This window comes from Populus nigra, chromosome 9, assembly GCF_951802175.1.
Source record: "Populus nigra chromosome 9, ddPopNigr1.1, whole genome shotgun sequence".
Lineage (NCBI taxonomy): Eukaryota > Viridiplantae > Streptophyta > Magnoliopsida > Malpighiales > Salicaceae > Populus > Populus nigra.
Window position 1 is genome coordinate 9,999,042 of NC_084860.1, and position 19,285 is coordinate 10,018,326.

General features: G+C 32.9%; 1 protein-coding gene across 1 annotated transcript; it reads right to left on the bottom strand.

Annotated features, from left to right (window-relative positions):
- Nucleotides 1–7,103: 7,103 nt before the first annotated feature.
- Nucleotides 7,104–14,742, bottom strand: LOC133703650 (dihydrolipoyllysine-residue succinyltransferase component of 2-oxoglutarate dehydrogenase complex 2, mitochondrial-like). The gene is made up of 15 exons (XM_062128264.1): nt 14,582–14,742; nt 14,393–14,477; nt 14,235–14,300; nt 14,078–14,141; nt 13,948–13,975; nt 13,373–13,443; nt 12,724–12,798; nt 12,558–12,613; nt 12,416–12,460; nt 12,037–12,309; nt 11,852–11,946; nt 11,451–11,541; nt 11,234–11,344; nt 8,173–8,367; nt 7,104–7,595 (listed from the first exon to the last, which is right to left on the bottom strand). The coding sequence occupies exons 2-15, from the start codon at nt 14,450–14,452 to the stop codon at nt 7,404–7,406; spliced, it is 1,422 nt and encodes a 473-aa protein (XP_061984248.1). The 5' UTR covers nt 14,453–14,477; nt 14,582–14,742; the 3' UTR covers nt 7,104–7,403.
- Nucleotides 14,743–19,285: the final 4,543 nt, after the last annotated feature.

Sequence of the window (19,285 nt, forward strand, 5' to 3'; positions counted from 1 at the left end):
ATCAAATTAAATGATTATTTGATGAATTTGCATAAAAATTAATTCAATGACATAATTAAATTTTTAATAGGCCAATTTGATTTAATCATGGGCCAAATTAAATTTTAATTATGTTTAAGAATTAATTTGGATCCAATTGAAGGATTTAATTAAGTGCAAGGACTTAATTAAACTTTAAGTGGGTCAAATTAACTTTATATGGGGCTTAATTGGTGAAAAATTAAGTTTGAGAGCCTAATTTAGGCTTAATTGAGAAGATTGAAATTTTAAGAGACCAAAATTAATTTTTACCAAGATAATTGAATGAAATTAGGGGCCAAATTGCAAGAAAATTGAAGTTTTGGGGTCAATTAGGGGCTTAATTAAAGAAATTCATAGCCAAGGACCAATTTGTAAAAGGCGCCAAACTATAGGGGCTTAATTGACAAAAATCAAGGGTGAAATTGACGAAATTGAAAGTTTAATGGTTAATTAGGGGTTAAATTGCATAAATCCGAGACCAAGGACCAAATTGAAAAAGACGTGTAAATCTAGGGCTGAAGTTGAAGTTCCAAAGGAACCTAATTGCATTAAATCAAAAGTTTATGGTCAATTAGGGGTTCAATTAAAACTAATTGAAAGATGGAGGACTAAATTGAAAATAAGTTAAAATCCCTAATTTAATCCAAAATGGTGTCGTTTTGAGTATTTAAAAAAAAAAGGAGGATCAGACAACGCGTCGTCTGGTCACTATTCATTGTCTTCCCTGTTTTACCCGAAAGAAACAGTGTGGGAGCCTTATTTGTAGGTGCATTTAATGCTTGATTTCTCCATCAAATCGAACAAAACTTGCACGAAACGGATCCCCTGTAGTTTCTCTACAACCCCATGTGAACGTTTCAGGATGAATGACAGCACGACGACACCGACGACGGCGTGAAGAGGTCAACTCAGGCAGCCTTTTTCTGCAGATTTGACAACTCATGAAGGCTACTTTGAACCAACGGTTGGGATCCTTCCCAACCAAATCAAGGGCTGAAATTTTACCCCGGTGTAGAAAAGATTACCCTCTTTCACCGCTTATAAATAGAGGCTCCATTAATGACCTGAGAGAGGAGAAAATCGGGTCCAAAGTCGGCCAAAAACCAGCCTCTCTGCCCCGTTTCTGCAGTTTTTTCTCTCTCTCTCTCCCCGCCGTTCCAGCCACCACCAACTTCTACACCACAGGAAGCCACCAATCGACCACCAAGCTGCCACTGCGTTTCTCTCTCTCTTCTCCTTCCAGCCTTTCTCTCTCCTCTGCAACTTTTTCTTCTTCCTCCCACAACTGACTCCGACCTTCGTCACCTTAGCCAAAGCCTCTTGAGCCACCAGCCAGACATCCTCAGCACGTCTAAGACCCCCAAACCAGGCAACTTTCTCTTTCTTGTGTTGCCTCCTTCTTCTTCGTCGAGGCCGCTACATACAGCGGCAGAATAATTAACTTGGTTGTGGGTCGGGCCAGTTTTGGTAGAATAATTAACTTGGCTGGATTCGGCCCAGCCCCCATTTAAAAAAAACAAAAAAAATTCCAAAAAATTTCATAAATCATTAAACTAAAAATTGTGATTTTCTCACATGTTTTTCTATCAATTTTGCATAATATCAGGTTGTATATTTACACTGTAAAATACAAATTCAGTATTAAAATACCTGCTTTTCTCCGAAATATTTCAAAAAAATTCAAAACATTTTCAAAAATAAATCTTAAAAACGTTTAAACTAATTTTCCCTTTTAAAAAAAATTATTTTCATGCATTCGGCCAAATCCTAAAATTTTTCCAAGCATGTTTTTCATAAAAAAACAAAAATTGCATCTTTTTCATGTTTAAAAAAATCCAAAAATAGATATTGTAACCAGTTTATGATTATCCATTAGGATTTGGCCAACATGTCAAAAATCTTTTTTCCAATCTTTTTTTTTTAGGATCTAGATGTAGACTTTAATATTTGTAGGATGTAAAATTACACGATAAAGTACACCCTCAGGTATTAAAGATACAAGGTGTAAAAATACAGTGTTAAAATTCAGACTTTAGAACGGTTAGGATTTAACCCGATAAGGTAGAGACTCTCTCATGAAGAGAAATCTGCCTTGAACGTTAGAAAAGACCAACGAATAGAAACTCGACTTAGAAAAAAAAACAATCAAACGACAATGTAGCTTATCTTAGGTATGGTGCACTGGGGTGATGCGTCTTCTCTTTGCAAAACCAGCCCCTTACCCAGACTTTCACAGATCATAGATTCCTAGTGATTATAATACTAGGCGGCGACTCTTGAACCTTAATCATAATTTTATGATTAAATCCAAAAAACATTCCCAACACACTACACCTTACATCAGGAGGCATGACGAGAGCCTCCACTGTCACCAGACAAGTCACGTCGGCTTAACCCCCGCGACAAATATGAGCACTCTTTGATGCTTAAGTAAGTACCGTTTTAAAGAAAAAAAAAACAATCATATTTTATAGAAGAATTGAGAATAGATGTGTATTAAAGAATGGAGAAATTCCATAACCCCTTTGAAAGATTTCATGGTCCCTTCTTATAACCCATGTGGCTTGTCTCTTTTTAAAGAGAAAAGGTTAAAGTATAAGAAAATATATATATGATTCATTAGAGGATAAAATATTTATGACTGATGGTCTATACATGGAACCTAAGATCCCCGAGGTCAAAAGGAGCCTAGACTAAATGCTTAGTTAAGCCTAGCGATGGTGGGTTTGGCAGCTTACCAAGCCCACGTATGTTGTGAGCTTAGTACTTAACTGAGCCTAGGGATGGTGGGTCTGGCAGTTCACTAGACCCACATATGTCTCTAAGTTCACTGCTTGATTGAGCTCGTGGGCATTGGGTTATCACCTTATCTTTGATTATTTTAGAAAAGAGGATCCAAGTAAAAACAAAACATGTTGAACCATTAGTAGCTCCCCAAATCTTTGTGTATTCAATACACAAAGATTTTGAAAGTTTGTATCAGTAGTGAATGAAAGTCTTTTTATCTTCTCAATAAGATTTTGTGTGTCCTACATAGAATTGTTGGGATCCTCAGGACCAAGTGGCTTGTCTTTACTAGGAGGAGGTGTTTGGGAAATAAAACGATGATTGTCTTTCAATGCAATAATTGAGTAGACTTCTTATGATTTGTGATGACATAAAAAGTTTTTCATTCAATAGTGGGAGTGAAAAGATTTTTTTATTATAACTCTAGCCATTCTTGCTTCTAACTTTTTACTTTCACTTTTTGTTGTTTTTGAAAAACTGCTTCATTGAAAAGACCCCAAACTAAATTTGCTCTATTCCTAAAGGAGAAAAAACCCACACAAATTATGTAAATCTTTATATCTTACTTGATAGCAAAAATTAAAATGAATTCACACACTTCATATTACATGCATTATAGGATTGATATGCATTTACTCGATTCAAGATTCACCAGGCTTAAAACTATTAAAACTAAATTTTAAGTTGAACTGGTAAACCGCTTTGCCATACCAAATGAATCGATCAACCGCTTGTTCATTAAGATGAACACTTGGGAATCTGTAGGAATCAATCAATCGATTGGCTTGACCAATCTGAACCGTTCGACTATTTCATCTGTCAAAGGAACAGTAATAGCTATTAAACGACTAGTTTTTTCTATAAACATATATATATTGTCTAATTGCGGAATTAAATATACATTTTGAATATATATCATATACAAGTTATTTTAAGAGAAAAAATAACTACAAATCACCAATCCTAAATCATACTCATATTTGTGCTTTAAAACCTTTATATTCTTATACAAAAGTATAAATTATCACACTTAAACACCTTCATACATTCTAAGTGTTATTGAATGAGCTATAGAGATATAAGCTTCAATTGTATTATCTACTCTTTGAGAGAGTGTTGTTACATTTCAAACAATTATGATCCTTTAGTTTAAGTGAAAAACTCTTGGTCATTGGTGAGGTAAATCACTAAGGTGAGAAATCTTGAAGAGGGCATTTCTTAAAATGGGGATGAGGGCTAGGTGAGGATTTATCAAGGACATTGTAATCTTTAGCTTAGATCAGTAAAAAATACAATACTTAAGACTGGTTTGGTGCTTAGGTATGGATGCAGGCTTATCGAACCACGTTAAAAACCGAGTTGGTAATTTATATCCATATACTCTTTACTTTAACCACTTTAATTATATTATTGGTTAATTGTGTTTAATTGAGTAAATTGCAATAATTGTTATTGTCAATGAAACACTTAATTCACTTCCCTAGATGTTATTGTTTTCTTAATTCTAAAACACCAGTCTAATCCTCATGTTTTTTATTATGGGCCAAGATTGAAAATGATAGTAAATGGAGACTCGAATTTTGACTTGTTTCTTTCCATTACACAATTTAAGTTAATCCACTATAAATTAACTATTTCACCAACCATACCCACCATAAATAATCACTAAAGTTTCAAGCAATTTAACCATTTAGATGGTGGTCCAGTGGTAAGAGCTTGAGACCAAGAGGTTTGCTCCCTCTGTGATCTCAGGTTCGAGTCTTGTGGTTGCTCATATGATGGCCACTGGAGGCTTACATGGTCGTTAACTTTAGGGCCTGTGGGATTAGTCGAGGTGCACGCAAGCTGACCCGGACACTCACGTTAAACTAAAAAAAAAAGTTTCAAGCAATTCATTTAATATAAACGGGCATAATCAAACATGAAAAGAAAATTATGTACACATCGTGAATTAATCCAAAACAAAATACACATTGATATACATCCGCGAGTCAAAAGTTGACAAACAAATCACAAAATTGTTTGAAAATAAATAAATCACATATAAGAATTCAAAATTGACACTTACGAGTTATTAGAGATTGGGAAGAAATTTGTTGGAAAAATAGAAACAATCTCAGCGCATGATCTACGCGTATGAGATGACAAGCTAGATTACGAGTGTTTTTTGCATACATCGATGAGTGGCAAAGGCACGTGGACCACTCCACCTTATTCCCAACCCGATCCTTTTCCTTTTGACAAGGACAGTGTCAACTACCTCCATTGAAGATGGTTGAAGATGGGAGATCAAAGGGCAGAAAGATTGCTATACTACTGATTTTCTAGGTTGTCCACAACAACAACTTTAGAGGGCTAGGTTTTTTTTTTTGTGTTCTTGTCCTCTCTTTACTAGGTCTTTTATTTGGCTAGGTTTTTTTTATAAGAGTTTCTCTTTTTAATTTTTATATGTGTCCTTCCTTCATTGTCTGAATTTCTTATATTTTTATAGTCTAGGATCCTATGCAAAACAGGAAGAATTAAATTGAAAAACTAATGTTAGACAATTATGTTTTCTTTCTTCTTGATTATGAATTTCTAATTAATTAAATCTCATCTTCTTTTTTTGCATTCTTTTTCCTTGTAACTTTCTTTAGTCTCTACTCACGTCTGTCCCGTTTTTCTTTCTACTCTTTATTACACTCTTTTTTTTCTCTCTCTTTTTTTTTATTTATATTATCATCATAATAAAATTTAAAATAAAAACCACAAATTAAGTTAGATAAATAGAAAAATTAAGCGTAAAAAATGGATTATGTCAATTGCTCAAATAAACAATGAAGCTTCTTCTTTTTTTTGTTGATCCCTGACTTTAAGAGAGGAGGAAAGTCGCCTAAAAAGGGTGATGTGGTGTTTGTTATGGGGCTTCATTGTGTATATGAATAGTCAAATCCCTAATTTTTGTTTCATTTCAATTTTGCCCTTCTTAAGCCTAATTAAATTAAATTAGTTATCAAATTATGGTACAACTATCAAATTAAAATAAATAGGATTGAAATGTAAAACATTGTGAAAATACATGGTTAATCTCAAACTCGTGACAATTTGTTTTGGTCCAAAAGCTTCTTTTTTTTATGTTTTGGTCTCTAGTTTTGATATGGGAGATAATGTCGCTTGAAAACTGCAAATAGAGAGAAAATCATTGGTTTGACCACTTTTTGATGGTGTTCACAAGTTTCATTCAACGACGAGGGTTCAAAAATTATGGTTTCAAACCTTGATCTTTCCTAAAAAAGAAGATCGAAGTCTAGAGAGAAAAATTGCTCAATTTAATTATGTATTTTTAGATCGTTTTGAGATTTTTTGTTGTTAAATTGGTTTTCTTTGGATTCTAATGGTGTTTTGTTAGTTGTTTACAATTGAAAATGAATTGAAAAATACATTTTTAGACTAAAATTTCCCCACCCAAGATTTTTAAGCCACCATAGTGATGTTTGGATTCTAGGCAAAGCAATGACACGTGCTTGCTCTTTTTTTCAATAAATAAAAAAGACAAACTACATGTCATACACCTTTTAAAAAAATAAACAAAGCTCAAGCGTGTGGGCCTATTTCAAGCCCACACTTGGTTTCTTTTTAAAAGCCGAACATGTTGTGTCAGCCGAACAAAATTAAAAAACCCGCGCAGCTAAGTTTTTTTTTTGTTCTTTGGTTTTTTTGTGTCCTTTGTTTATTTGTTTTTTTTTTAATTTTATCATTCTATATTTAATTGTTCAAGATTTATTTTAATTTATTTTTTATAAAATTATCATAGTTTAACGGAAAAAAAACATCTCACATTTGGTTGGCGTCTAATTTTATAAGTTTCTATTTTTGTTATCATATAATTAAGTAAAAGATTAATTACAAAAAAATTATTAGACCCTATAAAATTCATAATCCAAGTCACAAATTTAATGTGTTATACCACAAAACCCAAATTGATACAATATATAATTACCTTAATATTTAAAAAAATATAATTTCATAAATGTTTTTCTAAACAAACCATATTTTCACCAATTATTTAAACTAGATCATGTAAAGAAAACTTCAAAGTGATTTAATTTGAAATCTGAGCTTGGAAAAAAATCAAGTCAAAACTTCTCAAATTTAAGCTGCTAAACTAGATTTAATAACAATAACCTTAGATTTCTTTCTTAACAATCAAAAAGATTTAATCCCGCCAGCAGAGCGGGCAATAACTTGGTAAAACATAAATCAAGTGCAATAAAATAAGAAATCCACGCCCATAAATCTAACGAGGACCAAGGAAATTTAAAACTACATATAGATTTATAACGAAAATACAGGTGCATTATACATGCCATCTGCCAGAATCTGAAATCTCTACATACATAAATAAAGAGGAGTTTGATGAACATTTTGGAATATAAAGAACATGTAGACTGTCCCTCATTTTAGATTAAATCATGGCAAGCCGCAAGTGAAACTCATAGGGGTGAATTAACAATCCAAACCCAACAAAATTTCAATCTCAAAGTATTTATTCATGTCAAATAAAAAGCATGTTCAATGGCAGTGTGGCAGAAAACTCATTAAATTTAATGCCATTTTTATACATCCAGAAGCAGCCTGCGAGGATCCTCCACAACATCTTTGATTCGACGCAAGAAAAAAACTGCCTCTCTACCATCAATTAGCCTATGGTCGTATGTCAGAGCAATGTACATCATTGGCCTCGGAACAACGTTGCCTCCAACAACCATTGGGCGACTCACAATCGAGTGCATGCCCAAAATAGCCGACTGCCAAAAAATTATTTGTTATGAGAACCATAAAAAAAATAAAAAATAAAACACAAGCAGTCATTTATCCAAGAAAATGCGTTGCTGTCCATATCTGCACAACCAGGACCAGACCACGCAGGGACCAAACAAGTATGCCAGATCACCAAGTCACGTTCAGGCAGCTAGGTTTCGTTTGTCTAAACTCGAATCATTGCCAGATTGGATTAACAATGAGCAAATATTTCTAAATTTCATATGCTTTGAGAGCCAGTCAGCCCACATTTAAACACCTGTTAAAACAGACCTTTCTGATTTTCTTTGCTTAAAAGGTCCAAATTAAAACCAGACCAGCTTAGTAGCTGGTTCAACAGTTTTCGGATCCAAAAGGCCAGCCCGTTTCTGATAATCATGACCTCTAACATCTAGTTGGAGAACTACAGAGCCCAAAAGAGATGCATATCTTAATTAATTTAAATAGACGAGTTTGCAAGTTCAGCCAACTAGTAAATTTGTGCTTTGTGTCTCGATCAGTTAAGACAAGTGTATCTGAAAATACATAGGTCATTTAAATTTTTATCACACTAGAATGCCAAACCTGAGGGGGGTTGATAATGGGTGTACTCAAAAGGCTTCCATAAACACCTCCATTGGATATTGTAAATGAACCTCCAGCCATTTCATCAATTGAAATAGTTCCATCATTTGCCTTCTTTGCAAGAGTGTTGATTTCCTTCTCTATCTCAGCAAAGTTCATCTTTTCAGCATTACGGATAACCGGAACTACAAGGCCCTGGACATCATAGGGATGAAACATGAAGGAATCGCGATTAAAAAAAAGTTTGCAAGGTTATCATTTGAGATCCTCTATGATTAAATGAAACTTCAACAAAGTAACAGAGGTGGAAAGAAAGTGAAACCCAACAAGGAATGCAGGACTGCAGCATTTTTTTTCTCCTATTTATTCGTTCATGAAATTCCAAATGGCAACTTCAGCTAGATTAACATTGAGAAATACCAAACCAAAGAACAAATACTTTAATTCAATCACAATGTTTGAACTAGATGCTTCAAGCATACAGTTAGTCAGAGATTAAACATGGCAGAAGCTTTGTAAAGACTGGCACCTCCAGAGCAGAGAATACACGCCTCAACAATGGTCACTCAAAGCAATAACCGGTGTCCTTGGAATATTATGTCTCGTGGTCCTCAACAACTCAGGTGCAGTATTTACTATGGAATAGTATTCCACAAATCAAATATACTAGCATATTAGCCTGCGCTCCGCAGCGGGTCAATAACAATTTTAATTTTAAATTTTAAAAAATATATATGAAAAGTATAGCAAATATTTTGAATGTCTTAGATCTGGCGGTCATGTCAGACCCAAGAGCCTTGGATCTAGCTGCGGAGCCAAACCCAATAACCTTGGATCTGAAAGCAATGCCAGACCCAATAGCATTGGGTCTGGCAACTCAGTTAGATTCAATGACCTTGGGCTTGGCTACTAAACTGGTGGAGATTTTCAAAGGATAGAATGCAAATAAAAGGGTCCCAAATCCTTAACTTATCAAAGTCTCATAAGTGTCATTTCTTTCCTTTATCCTTTACTTGTTTGCTAAATGTCCATGCTTTACTAGTCAGGTGCTTGAAGATGCATGGTAATGAATGTTATTACTGTAACCTTATGAAGATTATTATCATGTATCTCTGAGTGTTCATACCCGTTAAAATAGACAAAAACAAAAACACTACGCTTGAGGTTTGACATACAGAGATGAGTCTGCTGAGGTTCAAGGCTAGGTGTGAATCAATGTGAGGGTGGTCTTGTGCTAAATGCTCGAGTTTTTGGGTGGAAATACTTAAGTTAAAGCTTGAAACTTGGAGTTAAGAATAATTTAGGCTAGAAGTTGTTGTTTTGTTTATGTTCACATCCGGCCTGGTTTTGATTTTTCATTGTTTTGCCTTGTCTGTTTTGATAATAGGTGGAGATAGGAAGCATGCTTGTTTGTGTGTTCGGTTTTTCTTCTTTTTTGGTTGTGGTAAAAATCTTGGGGGTAAATTGAAGTTAGCCAACGATGATGCCAAATGGAAGGTGGGCCTTTGAGAAAATTTCAGCTTGTTTCGTTTCATGGATTGTTGTGGTTTTAATTTGATAATCTATGCTGAAATTTTAAGTTCTTGGGATTTGGATCATGAATAAAATTTCAGGTTTGATCTTTAGTGATATTGCATGGTTTTGTAGAGTTTTTGTGATGTAACATGGGTTTTCTCAAAGGCTCAAGACCTAAGGCCGACATTGATCTCTCTGATGACAGGTTCTCACATTTATTGATTTGCTTCTCAATACAAAAATAAGGGCTTCACTTGTATTTTCATGATTGTGTGAAATTTTTAGCGTATTTTCATAGGGGCTTCTCAAAGCATTTTTGAAACCCAAAAACAAACATGCTTTGATAAGAAAATTCAACCCAACCTCAAATGAAAAAAAATTTATCGTCACCCAACTTTTGTACAATATAAAAAAAAATCTCATCAATTTATTTCCTCTATCATATGAAACAAAAATAAGAGGAAATGGAAAAAAAATAAAATTGAAAATATCTTAAAAGAAAAAAGGTTGTCGAGCCAGGCCCAAGATTCCTTGGGTCTGACTGCCCAGCCAGACCCAATAATCTTCTATCATTGTTCTTCATTAATCATTCTCTCCTTTATATGAAGCTTGTAGTCACTTTTCTTGGAAAATTCAAAGTTTTGGGGACCTACGTCACTGCCAATGGAGCATTCGTATTCGTGTTGAAGCGATTTGGGCTTGGTTTCCAAGCTAGACCCAATAGCGTTGGGTCTAGCTGACAAGCCAGACTCGGCAACTTTTGGCATAGAAAATAGAAAAGACAACACCCCTGGCAGTCAGACCCAGTAGCTTTTGGCGTAGAAAACAGAAAAGACAATGCTCCTCAGGTGCTACAGTGTCGTCCACAATGTAAACATTCTTTGTTTACATTGTGGTCCACAGTGAAATGAGTCTATGTCCACAGTACATGCACAATGTTTTTCCCATGCCTTTTAAAGTATAGTATAATATGCCAATGAGGCATTGATCCAATTAAAGACTTAGGTTGAGGCTATGGATGTTAGGACTACCCAGGTTCAAATCTTCCCACCCCCACATATCACAAACAGAAGTCAAGCATGTAATTTCTTCACCTAACAAATAATCCTTACGCTGAATAACCAATAGCAAGGGAAAAATTGCATTCAGAGAGACTAGATTAAAGGGAAATTTAGATTAGATGATATTAGGCCCTAGCCACCTAATAAATTATAATTAAAACATTATTTTGATGAACTCATCATACACATAAATGCTCCAATTCTTTAAATAAAACCATGTTTAAAAACCAGAATCAAACTATAATAGCGTCCCACAATTTAGTTGGGATAAAAAAAGCATGCACAAGAAGATTCTTTTAAAAATGTAAGGGGCGAGAAAGATGCCTAACCAATAGACTGAATGTCAGCACCACAAAAAGCAGATACATATAAAGAAAGCAAGTCCAGTGCATTACCATTGGAGCTTCACCATACCATTAGTACCAAAGGTAGCATACAAGTGTGCACAAATAATAAGTCAGTCAACGAAAGAGATGAAGACAAACCTTTGGAGTGCCGACAGCTATGCTAATGTCTATATAGTCTCTGTATATGATATCATCCCCATCAATAACTGCATTTATAATAGGCTGATTCTGGAGACCACTGACAGCAGCCTGAGATATTGTAAAGAGGAAACAAGAAAAAGGATACCACACATCTTAATGGTCAAGGGTATATTTCGCGAATTATTTGTATCATTGTAGATCACGCATTGTGTACCTTTATAAATCCTGACATAAGGCCCAATTTCACTCCATGTTTCTCAACAAAGGCATCTTTGTATTCAGAGCGAAGCTTCATCAAATTAGTCCTACAATAAGCAGAAAATCAATGATGGGACAATACACATGAGAAAAGGTAGGAAAAACAATTAAAGATAACGTTATTTTGTTGGATAAAACTCAGGAACTGATCTACCCCTTCCAAAGCACCGTTTTCTGTTTTCTTAGGGATAGAAGCTTTAATAGGGAAGGAAAACTCATGAAGAAAGTACATGGTCTATGTTGGCTAAACCAAACCAATAAGATATGGACTACCAACTATTATCAAAGGGTTGGAACTTTTAGAGCTATGAGAAAAGTGCTATAAGCAATGAGTCATCAAATTCAAATTGAACTCACATATCAACTTCATTGAATGTTGTCAACAGAGCAAACGTGTTCTGAGAGTCCTTCAATCGGGTTGCAACCCTTTTTCGAAGCCTTGTCATAGGAACCTGTAATCAAGGAAGCATTTCAAGCCACACTGCTTGAGACACAGAGAACATTGCTCTACCACATAATGATGAAAGAGAAAAGATACTTACTCTTCTTTCCTTTTCCTTGGGAGGAAGCTGGGGTTCTGTAGCAGAGCGTTTAGGAGGTGGTGGTGCTGGAGTTTTAGGCTTTGCTGGGACAGGACTAGCTTCAACCTTAGGCTTTATCTTTTCTTCATCCTTCATTTCAGGAGCAGATTGCTTAGGAGCAGCTTTCTTTGATGCATTCTCAGAGGGAGCAGCATGAGCTACACCTTCACCAGACTTTGAAATAACAGCAATCTTGGTACCCGGTTCTACAGTATCCCCTTCCTTGGCTATAAGCTGTTAGAAATCATGCTCGGAAGTTGAATTAAAATCCACAACCTCAATCATCAAACATCCCCAGAGGAACACAAAAATATCATTAAAAAAACAGTTTATGTATTACCTCTTTTATCACACCTGCTTCTGGACTAGCAACATCAATTGTCACCTGAACATAAATTGGCATTACAAGTATTAGAAACACAACAAATTTTCTATTACATTAGACAGAAAGCAAGGGTGGGAAAGCATGTTGACAACAACACCTTATCGGTCTCAATTTGAGCAATTGGCTCATCAACTTCTACTCTATCACCAGGATCTGCTCTCAGAATATCGCATTCAACACAATTAGGAACTGGCAACTATATAAATGACAGAAAATGTGTTTGCAAACAGAAGAAATGAGAAATTATCACTAGTAAGACATACTCTTTAAGAATTTTGCCAGAGTGCCATCAGTGATGGATTCACCCATAAAAGGAACAACGGCATCAACCAAATCCCCTAAATCAGAACACAAAATTATCATTTATCAAGATATAGAAAAAATTTAAGATACAATATCACCACGATAAGAAACAGCTGCAGGTTCCTCTTAAAAGATATAAAACTAAATTGACAGTAAACCATCTATGTCATCACATCCAAGTCAACTTAACAAAGTATTTAACCATGGTGGTAAGAATCAACACTTGGTGACGAGCCAAATAGGTGCTCCAAAGGCTACCACAATCTGAACCAACATACCACATTTCTGTCAACTATGACACAGCAGCTTGATTCAAAATTTCCCATTAATTATGTTTTCCCATGATAAAACTATATGAAAAGAGCTTCAAACTGCATTCTTTGTATATAAGCAACATCAAAGCTAAGTGGGATAAGAGGAATGCTAACATCCTAGATAAGTGATGGAAATTAACAATTATAAAATCAAAAGGATTAAGAAATCCTGTGTGAACTAGGATCCATGCATTTCTCCTTCACCAATAGACCACACACCAGAGCACAGACATGGAGAAGAGCGCTGTGCGATACACAAATGAAGGAAATTCATAGAGTCCAGTCAACAACAAACCACTGTCTGAAGAAAATGGCCTGCTCAAGATTAGCTTGCTAGCTGTGAGCTCCATGTTGGAAACACCTTCTCTGCATAACAAGAAAAACTAAAAAATTAAAAGAAAAAAACAGAGATAGAGAGAGAGCACTACAAGCAGCACATAATAAACAATAAACAACTTTAATTAACATGAAAGTTCTTCAGCCTTTTTCACCTAATCTACATTTTTATTAGAGAATTAGAAAGGACAGGTAATCTCCAATTTAGAAATTCGATGGTGGATGAAAGATGGAAAATGTAGTTCTACACCACAGGTTAAATTAGTTAACCCACCCCATTGAAGCGCAAGAGTATCAACAACAGGAGCATGTATTTCAACCTTTGAGATATAAAAAGTAGAGTAGGATTCATAAAAGTTACAGAAAAGGACATGATATAGACAATCAAATGAACACAATCAAACAATAACCTAAAAACAGTTTAACTGAGTCATCTAATTATCACTTTTACAGTCTAAATTCTGATCCTAGAAACACTAATTCAAATAGAGTCTCTTCAATTCAAAGCACGGAAATAGAATGGGTGCCACTTACCTCATGGTTCTTGAACTGATTGCCCTACCTGCAAATACAAAAAAGGAAAAACATGATTAGTGACAGATTATGACTAATATAATTATGTTTATAAAAGGAACATCATGGCGCAATCAGTATTAAATATTACCTCGTAGAGGAGCAAGGCAACTGAATTTCCGAACATGTCCAAATCCTCTGGGATGACTTAAAATCTGTTGACAGACAAGATAGGATTATTGAAATCAAATTATTATAAACTATTTTCTACAGTAATAAATATATAAATAAATGAAAGCCATTAAAACCTCCTCGGAGACTCTGGAGGTAGACGAAGACACAGGTCGAATAGTTTGCAATGACTGCTTCAAGATCTGAAGATCACAAATATCAGTAATGAACAAATAAATTCCATACATAAATTAGTTAATAATAGATAGATAGAAGTAAAAATGAATTTTCTAACCGAAGATGAAGAAGAAGACGAGCCTCCACTAGCGACTCTTCTTCTTATAACACCAAGCATCTTGTAGGATTCTTTCTATCTCTATCTGTTTTTTTTTTAATTTATATATAAGAAAAAAATAAGAAAAGAAGCTGTTAATTAAAAAAAGAAAAGAAACAATCCCTATTATGATTGTTAGTAGATTTAGACCTGATCAGAGTGTTCGCCAGCGAGAGCGAGGCTCTTTGATTTTGAATCGGGAGAGAAAGGGGTGTCTATAGTGTTTTTTACGTAGGGTTTGGCTCCAGGGAAAAGGAGGACTTTGCTGCAAAGTTGAATGAAAATAAAACACGTTGCGCCATTTCGTATTTGCTTGCGTGCTCCTTCTTTTTTATTATACGAGTCAAATTTGTTTAATATAACAGTCTGTTTTTTATTTGTAAATATATAAAAATAATATTTTTATTTTATTTTTAAATAATTTATTTTTTATATCAATATATTAAAATAATTTAAAAATAGTAACAAAAATAATTTTAAATATAAAAATTAAGTTTTTGACAAATGCGTTGCCAAATGGGTTGTAATTTGGAGGGCTGTATTATTTACTCCATTCTTTGATGATTTTATTTATACTATGTTTATTTGATTTATGTAAAATGATTTCTAAATTTTTTTTCTTATTTATTTACTATTAAAAAAAGTTGATCAAAGAAAAATAATTTTAAATTTTCAAGAAGTATTTTTCTTTTTATTTTTTGTGAAATACACTTTTTGGAAGTTATAAAAATAATTTGTTATTTATTGATTATATTAGATTTGGTCTTTAATATTTTTATATAATTTTTATTTTTTATTTTTAATTTTTAATTTCATCCCTTTAAATTTAATTTAATTTGATATTTATATCAACTTTGTTTCTTATTTTATTATTATTATTTATTTTTCTCTTATCGTTTTTTAATTAAGACTTTTTATCTATCTTTTTAATTTGATATTTATATCAACTTTTTATTGTATTTAAAATAATTTATTAAATTAGAATTATTTTTTTTTCAATTTCATTATCTTTTAACTTTTTCATATATTAGATTTGGTCCCCCGTTCTTTTGATTGCTATTTATTTTATTTGAAATAATTTATGAAATTGAAAATTTTTTTATTTCATACTTCTTCATAAATTGATATGTAATTTATAGTTAATCGTATAGGTGATAATGTGAAGTATATTTTGAGATGTGATTTACCGCAATGGAAGAATTTCTATACAAGAATTATTATTGACCACATTGGAGAGATTCGATGTATGATCTATTATCGACTGAAATTGTGGAAATTATGTGTAATTCTTTTTAGACCACCACACAGAAATTAATCTCAATGTGTGTGTGTGTGTGTGTGACGAGAACTCTAAAATAATTGATGAGTGAGATAGCCAGCACATGAATGGATGTTGTTGTGGAAAAGATGCTTGATACCTTGATATTTTATTTAACAAATTCATTACGCCAAGTAATGACAAGAAAAATTGGCAGTTCAATTTTAATTGATGAAAGCTCTATTGATAAGAAAATTTTAATTTAGAGAGAAAAATTCAAAATTAGTTATTTAATAACTCAATTGAATTTATTAATGGTTTAATTGTAAGAAAAATGAGTTTTTAATTCAATTTGGGCTTTAATTAGAAGAAATTAAAGTTTATGGTTAAATTGCAGTTTTGAAAAGTTAATTTGGTCAAACCTGGGTCTTAATTGCATAAACATTGAAGTTTGATGGGCAATTAGGGACTTGATTGAAGAAATTCAAAACTAAGGACCAATTTGTAAAAGGCACAAAACTTTAGGGATTGATATTGGTTTAATCAGGGTCAAAATGAATAAAATTGGAAATTTATTGATCAATTAAGAGTCAAAATGCACGAATTGATAACCAAGGATCGAACTGAAAAAAACATTGAACTTCAAGGACTGACATTGGTTTAATCACGGGTAAAATTGTATGAAATTAAAAGTTTAAAGGCAATTATTGGTACAATTAAAACAAATTAAAAGATTATGGACTAAATTGAATTTTGATCAAATCCCAAATTAAAAACCTTAATCTCTTAATGGTTAACCTAGATGATACATTGTTTGGTTTATGTTCAAAACACACAGTTCGGAATAGAGGGCATATAACATGTTATCTGCCCACTATTTATCTTCTTTTTGGGCAATTTTGGGCTAATCAAGTTAGCATTTTCAAACGAATAAATGTGAAGCTATAGATTTTTAAATTGAGCAAGGTTGAATCCAAACAAAATGTGTGCACCTCCTCTACCAAATTCGAATGTTCTCTAATGATGCTTACATCAAAGTTGCTTTGGCAAAGTTTCGAAAGCATTTAACTTAGTCAACATTGATTGTTATATCCATTGTGCAAAAACCACTATTTTTTTCGTTTGTTCACACTTGATAGCTCTTAAATGGGTTCTTATCACTAGTTGAAAATTTTTTCCATAAGATCAAAGAGCTAAAAACAACTTCTTAACCTCCAAGTTTAGCAAAACCATTAAAAGCTCAAAGACTAAGTTTATTGCAAAACCATCGTTGCAAAACTAAGTTATATTGTGTTAAGCTTGGATTTTGATTAATATTGTTTTTCTTTGCTCAATCTTGATTTGAGTTTATTATTGATATTACTAATTGTCAGGAAGATATGTTTGTGATTGTTTTTTTTTTTTAAATGAAGTAATTTTGGAACCTACCAAGAGTGGCAGTAAGCTTTTGATGTTTGCTTTGATGTATATTCTTGGTTTCTCAATTTGTGTGAGTTTTATTAAGTATTAAAATGCCAGTTATGAACACTAAATTATCGATTATACTTACTATTTTAATCTGATAATTTTAGAAATTGAAATATCAGGCATGATTTTGATGCTTTAGTGTTATTTGTTGTTCATGTTAACTCAGTTAACTCAATCATGTGTAACAATAGTAATGTGGTTTACGTGAACCAAAAAAGCTTGGTTTTTAGGCTTGCAAGGCAAAATTCCAAGTTTGGAAATAGCTAGGGTATTTCTGGGCAATTCTGGGTTTTTTTTTTCATTATATTCTTGGAAAGAATATTATCTTGGCTCTATACTTTGGATCAATTTTGGTCTAATCCCTTACACCAACAATTTTGCGAGACTTGATTAATCAACAATCAAGGATTAATTTACATCAATAATTGTTTTTTCTAAGTATTAACCCTAGGGTTTTGTTTTTGCATCGAAACTTATTTTGATCAAATTATGATTATTGGTTGATAATTGATGATGTCTAATACTTGATTATTGTTCAGTGATCAATTTCCAGCATACCTATGTCCTTTGATTGTTCATATCTGGTTTGGATTTTGATTCATATTTATTAGGCATGTTCTTCGTGTTCTTGAGTTATTTTTTAATTTTATGGTATTTGATTCGTTTATGACAAAACAATTCATTTTTTATGTTTTTTGCAAGTTTGATCTGTTTTTGTTTTAATTTTGGGTTTTGATTTTTTTTTGTCAAACCAGTGTTTTTTGTGTTGGTTTATGGTCAAACCAAAGATTTTGGATCAACCCGATCGGGTCAAGTTTGGGTCATTTAGGTAAGGCCTTGTTTGGTTTTCAACTTTTTTGATAAAAGATTTTTTGGCTTAAAGGTGTGTTTGGAAAATATGCGCATATTTTGACACTTTTATTGAAATAAAAAACGAGTTTTTGACAAATAAAGCCTTGTAAAAATAATATAAAAAATATTTTTCAATAATATAATATTTTTTCTTTGCATATGGTCAAAAATCCTAAACATTATTTGAGCATTTTTCTAAAAATCTAAAATACTTTGCATGTTTTTTTTAAAAGGGTGTTGCACGGATTTTATAAGAATTTTGTAAAATTCCAAAGGATTTTAGCCTGCATTTCAAAAATATTAAAAACTTATTTCTGGTAAGAAAATATATTATTCATTTTTAATATAAAGATAAAAAAACCAACAAAAGAGTTAATATCCAATATATTATTAGGGATAGTATTTATTATTATTCACTTTTAATATAAAAATAAAAAAACTTGTAAGGGGTTTATATCCAGAATATTTTTCAGAGCAAAACAATTCATTTACTTCTAATATAAGTATAAAAACTGTAAGGAGTTTTATCTGAAATATTATTTAGAATGACATAATAGCTAATAATTTTAAGTTTGTCTCGAAAGAAGCCTCAATGATAATTAAGAATATTTCAACCTGTGTCTCATGATACAAGAGTCATGGACATCCAAAATATCAAAGAGAAAAGAGAAAAAAAACAAAAATTACTGAATTCTTGACCTAAGAAACTAGAGTTTGTTCATTGTAGCATTCTTGTCATAGATATGCTGATAAAAATAAAAACACCACAAGACCATAGCAACCACAAACAAAGAAAAATAATGTAGCTTACTTTAGTTAAGATGTATTAGACTACTAATACCTTCCTTTTACACTACTAGTCCCTTGCCTTAGAATTCTGAGACCAATAAAGGTTCCTAGCAACTACAATACTTGATGACTCCTTAGCCAACCACATACCTCTCAACCCATTCAAGAAGGGTCGTCGCAACGTCTTGCTCTCATGAAATGTACGACAATCTTCAAGTAATCTTTACTCAAACCCTAAATGATTTTAAATTGTCTAACGAGATCCTTGTGACTTCTAATTTTTTTTAAAAAAACTATTATTTCCTTTGTGTCTAAGAGTTTTGGGAGACCTAACAAATACAACGCTCAGGTGTTGTAATTAGGATCTTTATAGAAGTGTTATCTAGCCTAACCTAACTTGGGTGTCTAGCTTAGGTTTCAAATCAAACCATGTTAGAGGTGATCGAATTTGACCCATTCGACTTAGCAAGTTAAAACACAATTTGATC

Excerpts from the sequence above, each read along its gene's own strand:
- LOC133703650 (XM_062128264.1), bottom strand. The coding sequence starts at position 14,452 with ATGCTTGGTGTTATAAGAAGAAGAGTCGCTAGTGGAGGCTCGTCTTCT. Across the intron at positions 14,301-14,392 it reads CGTCTTCTTCTTCATCTTCG|ATCTTGAAGCAGTCATTGCA; the intron begins GTTAGAAAATTC and ends TGTGATCTTCAG. Across the intron at positions 12,461-12,557 it reads CTCAAATTGAGACCGATAAG|GTGACAATTGATGTTGCTAG; the intron begins GTGTTGTTGTCA and ends ATTTATGTTCAG.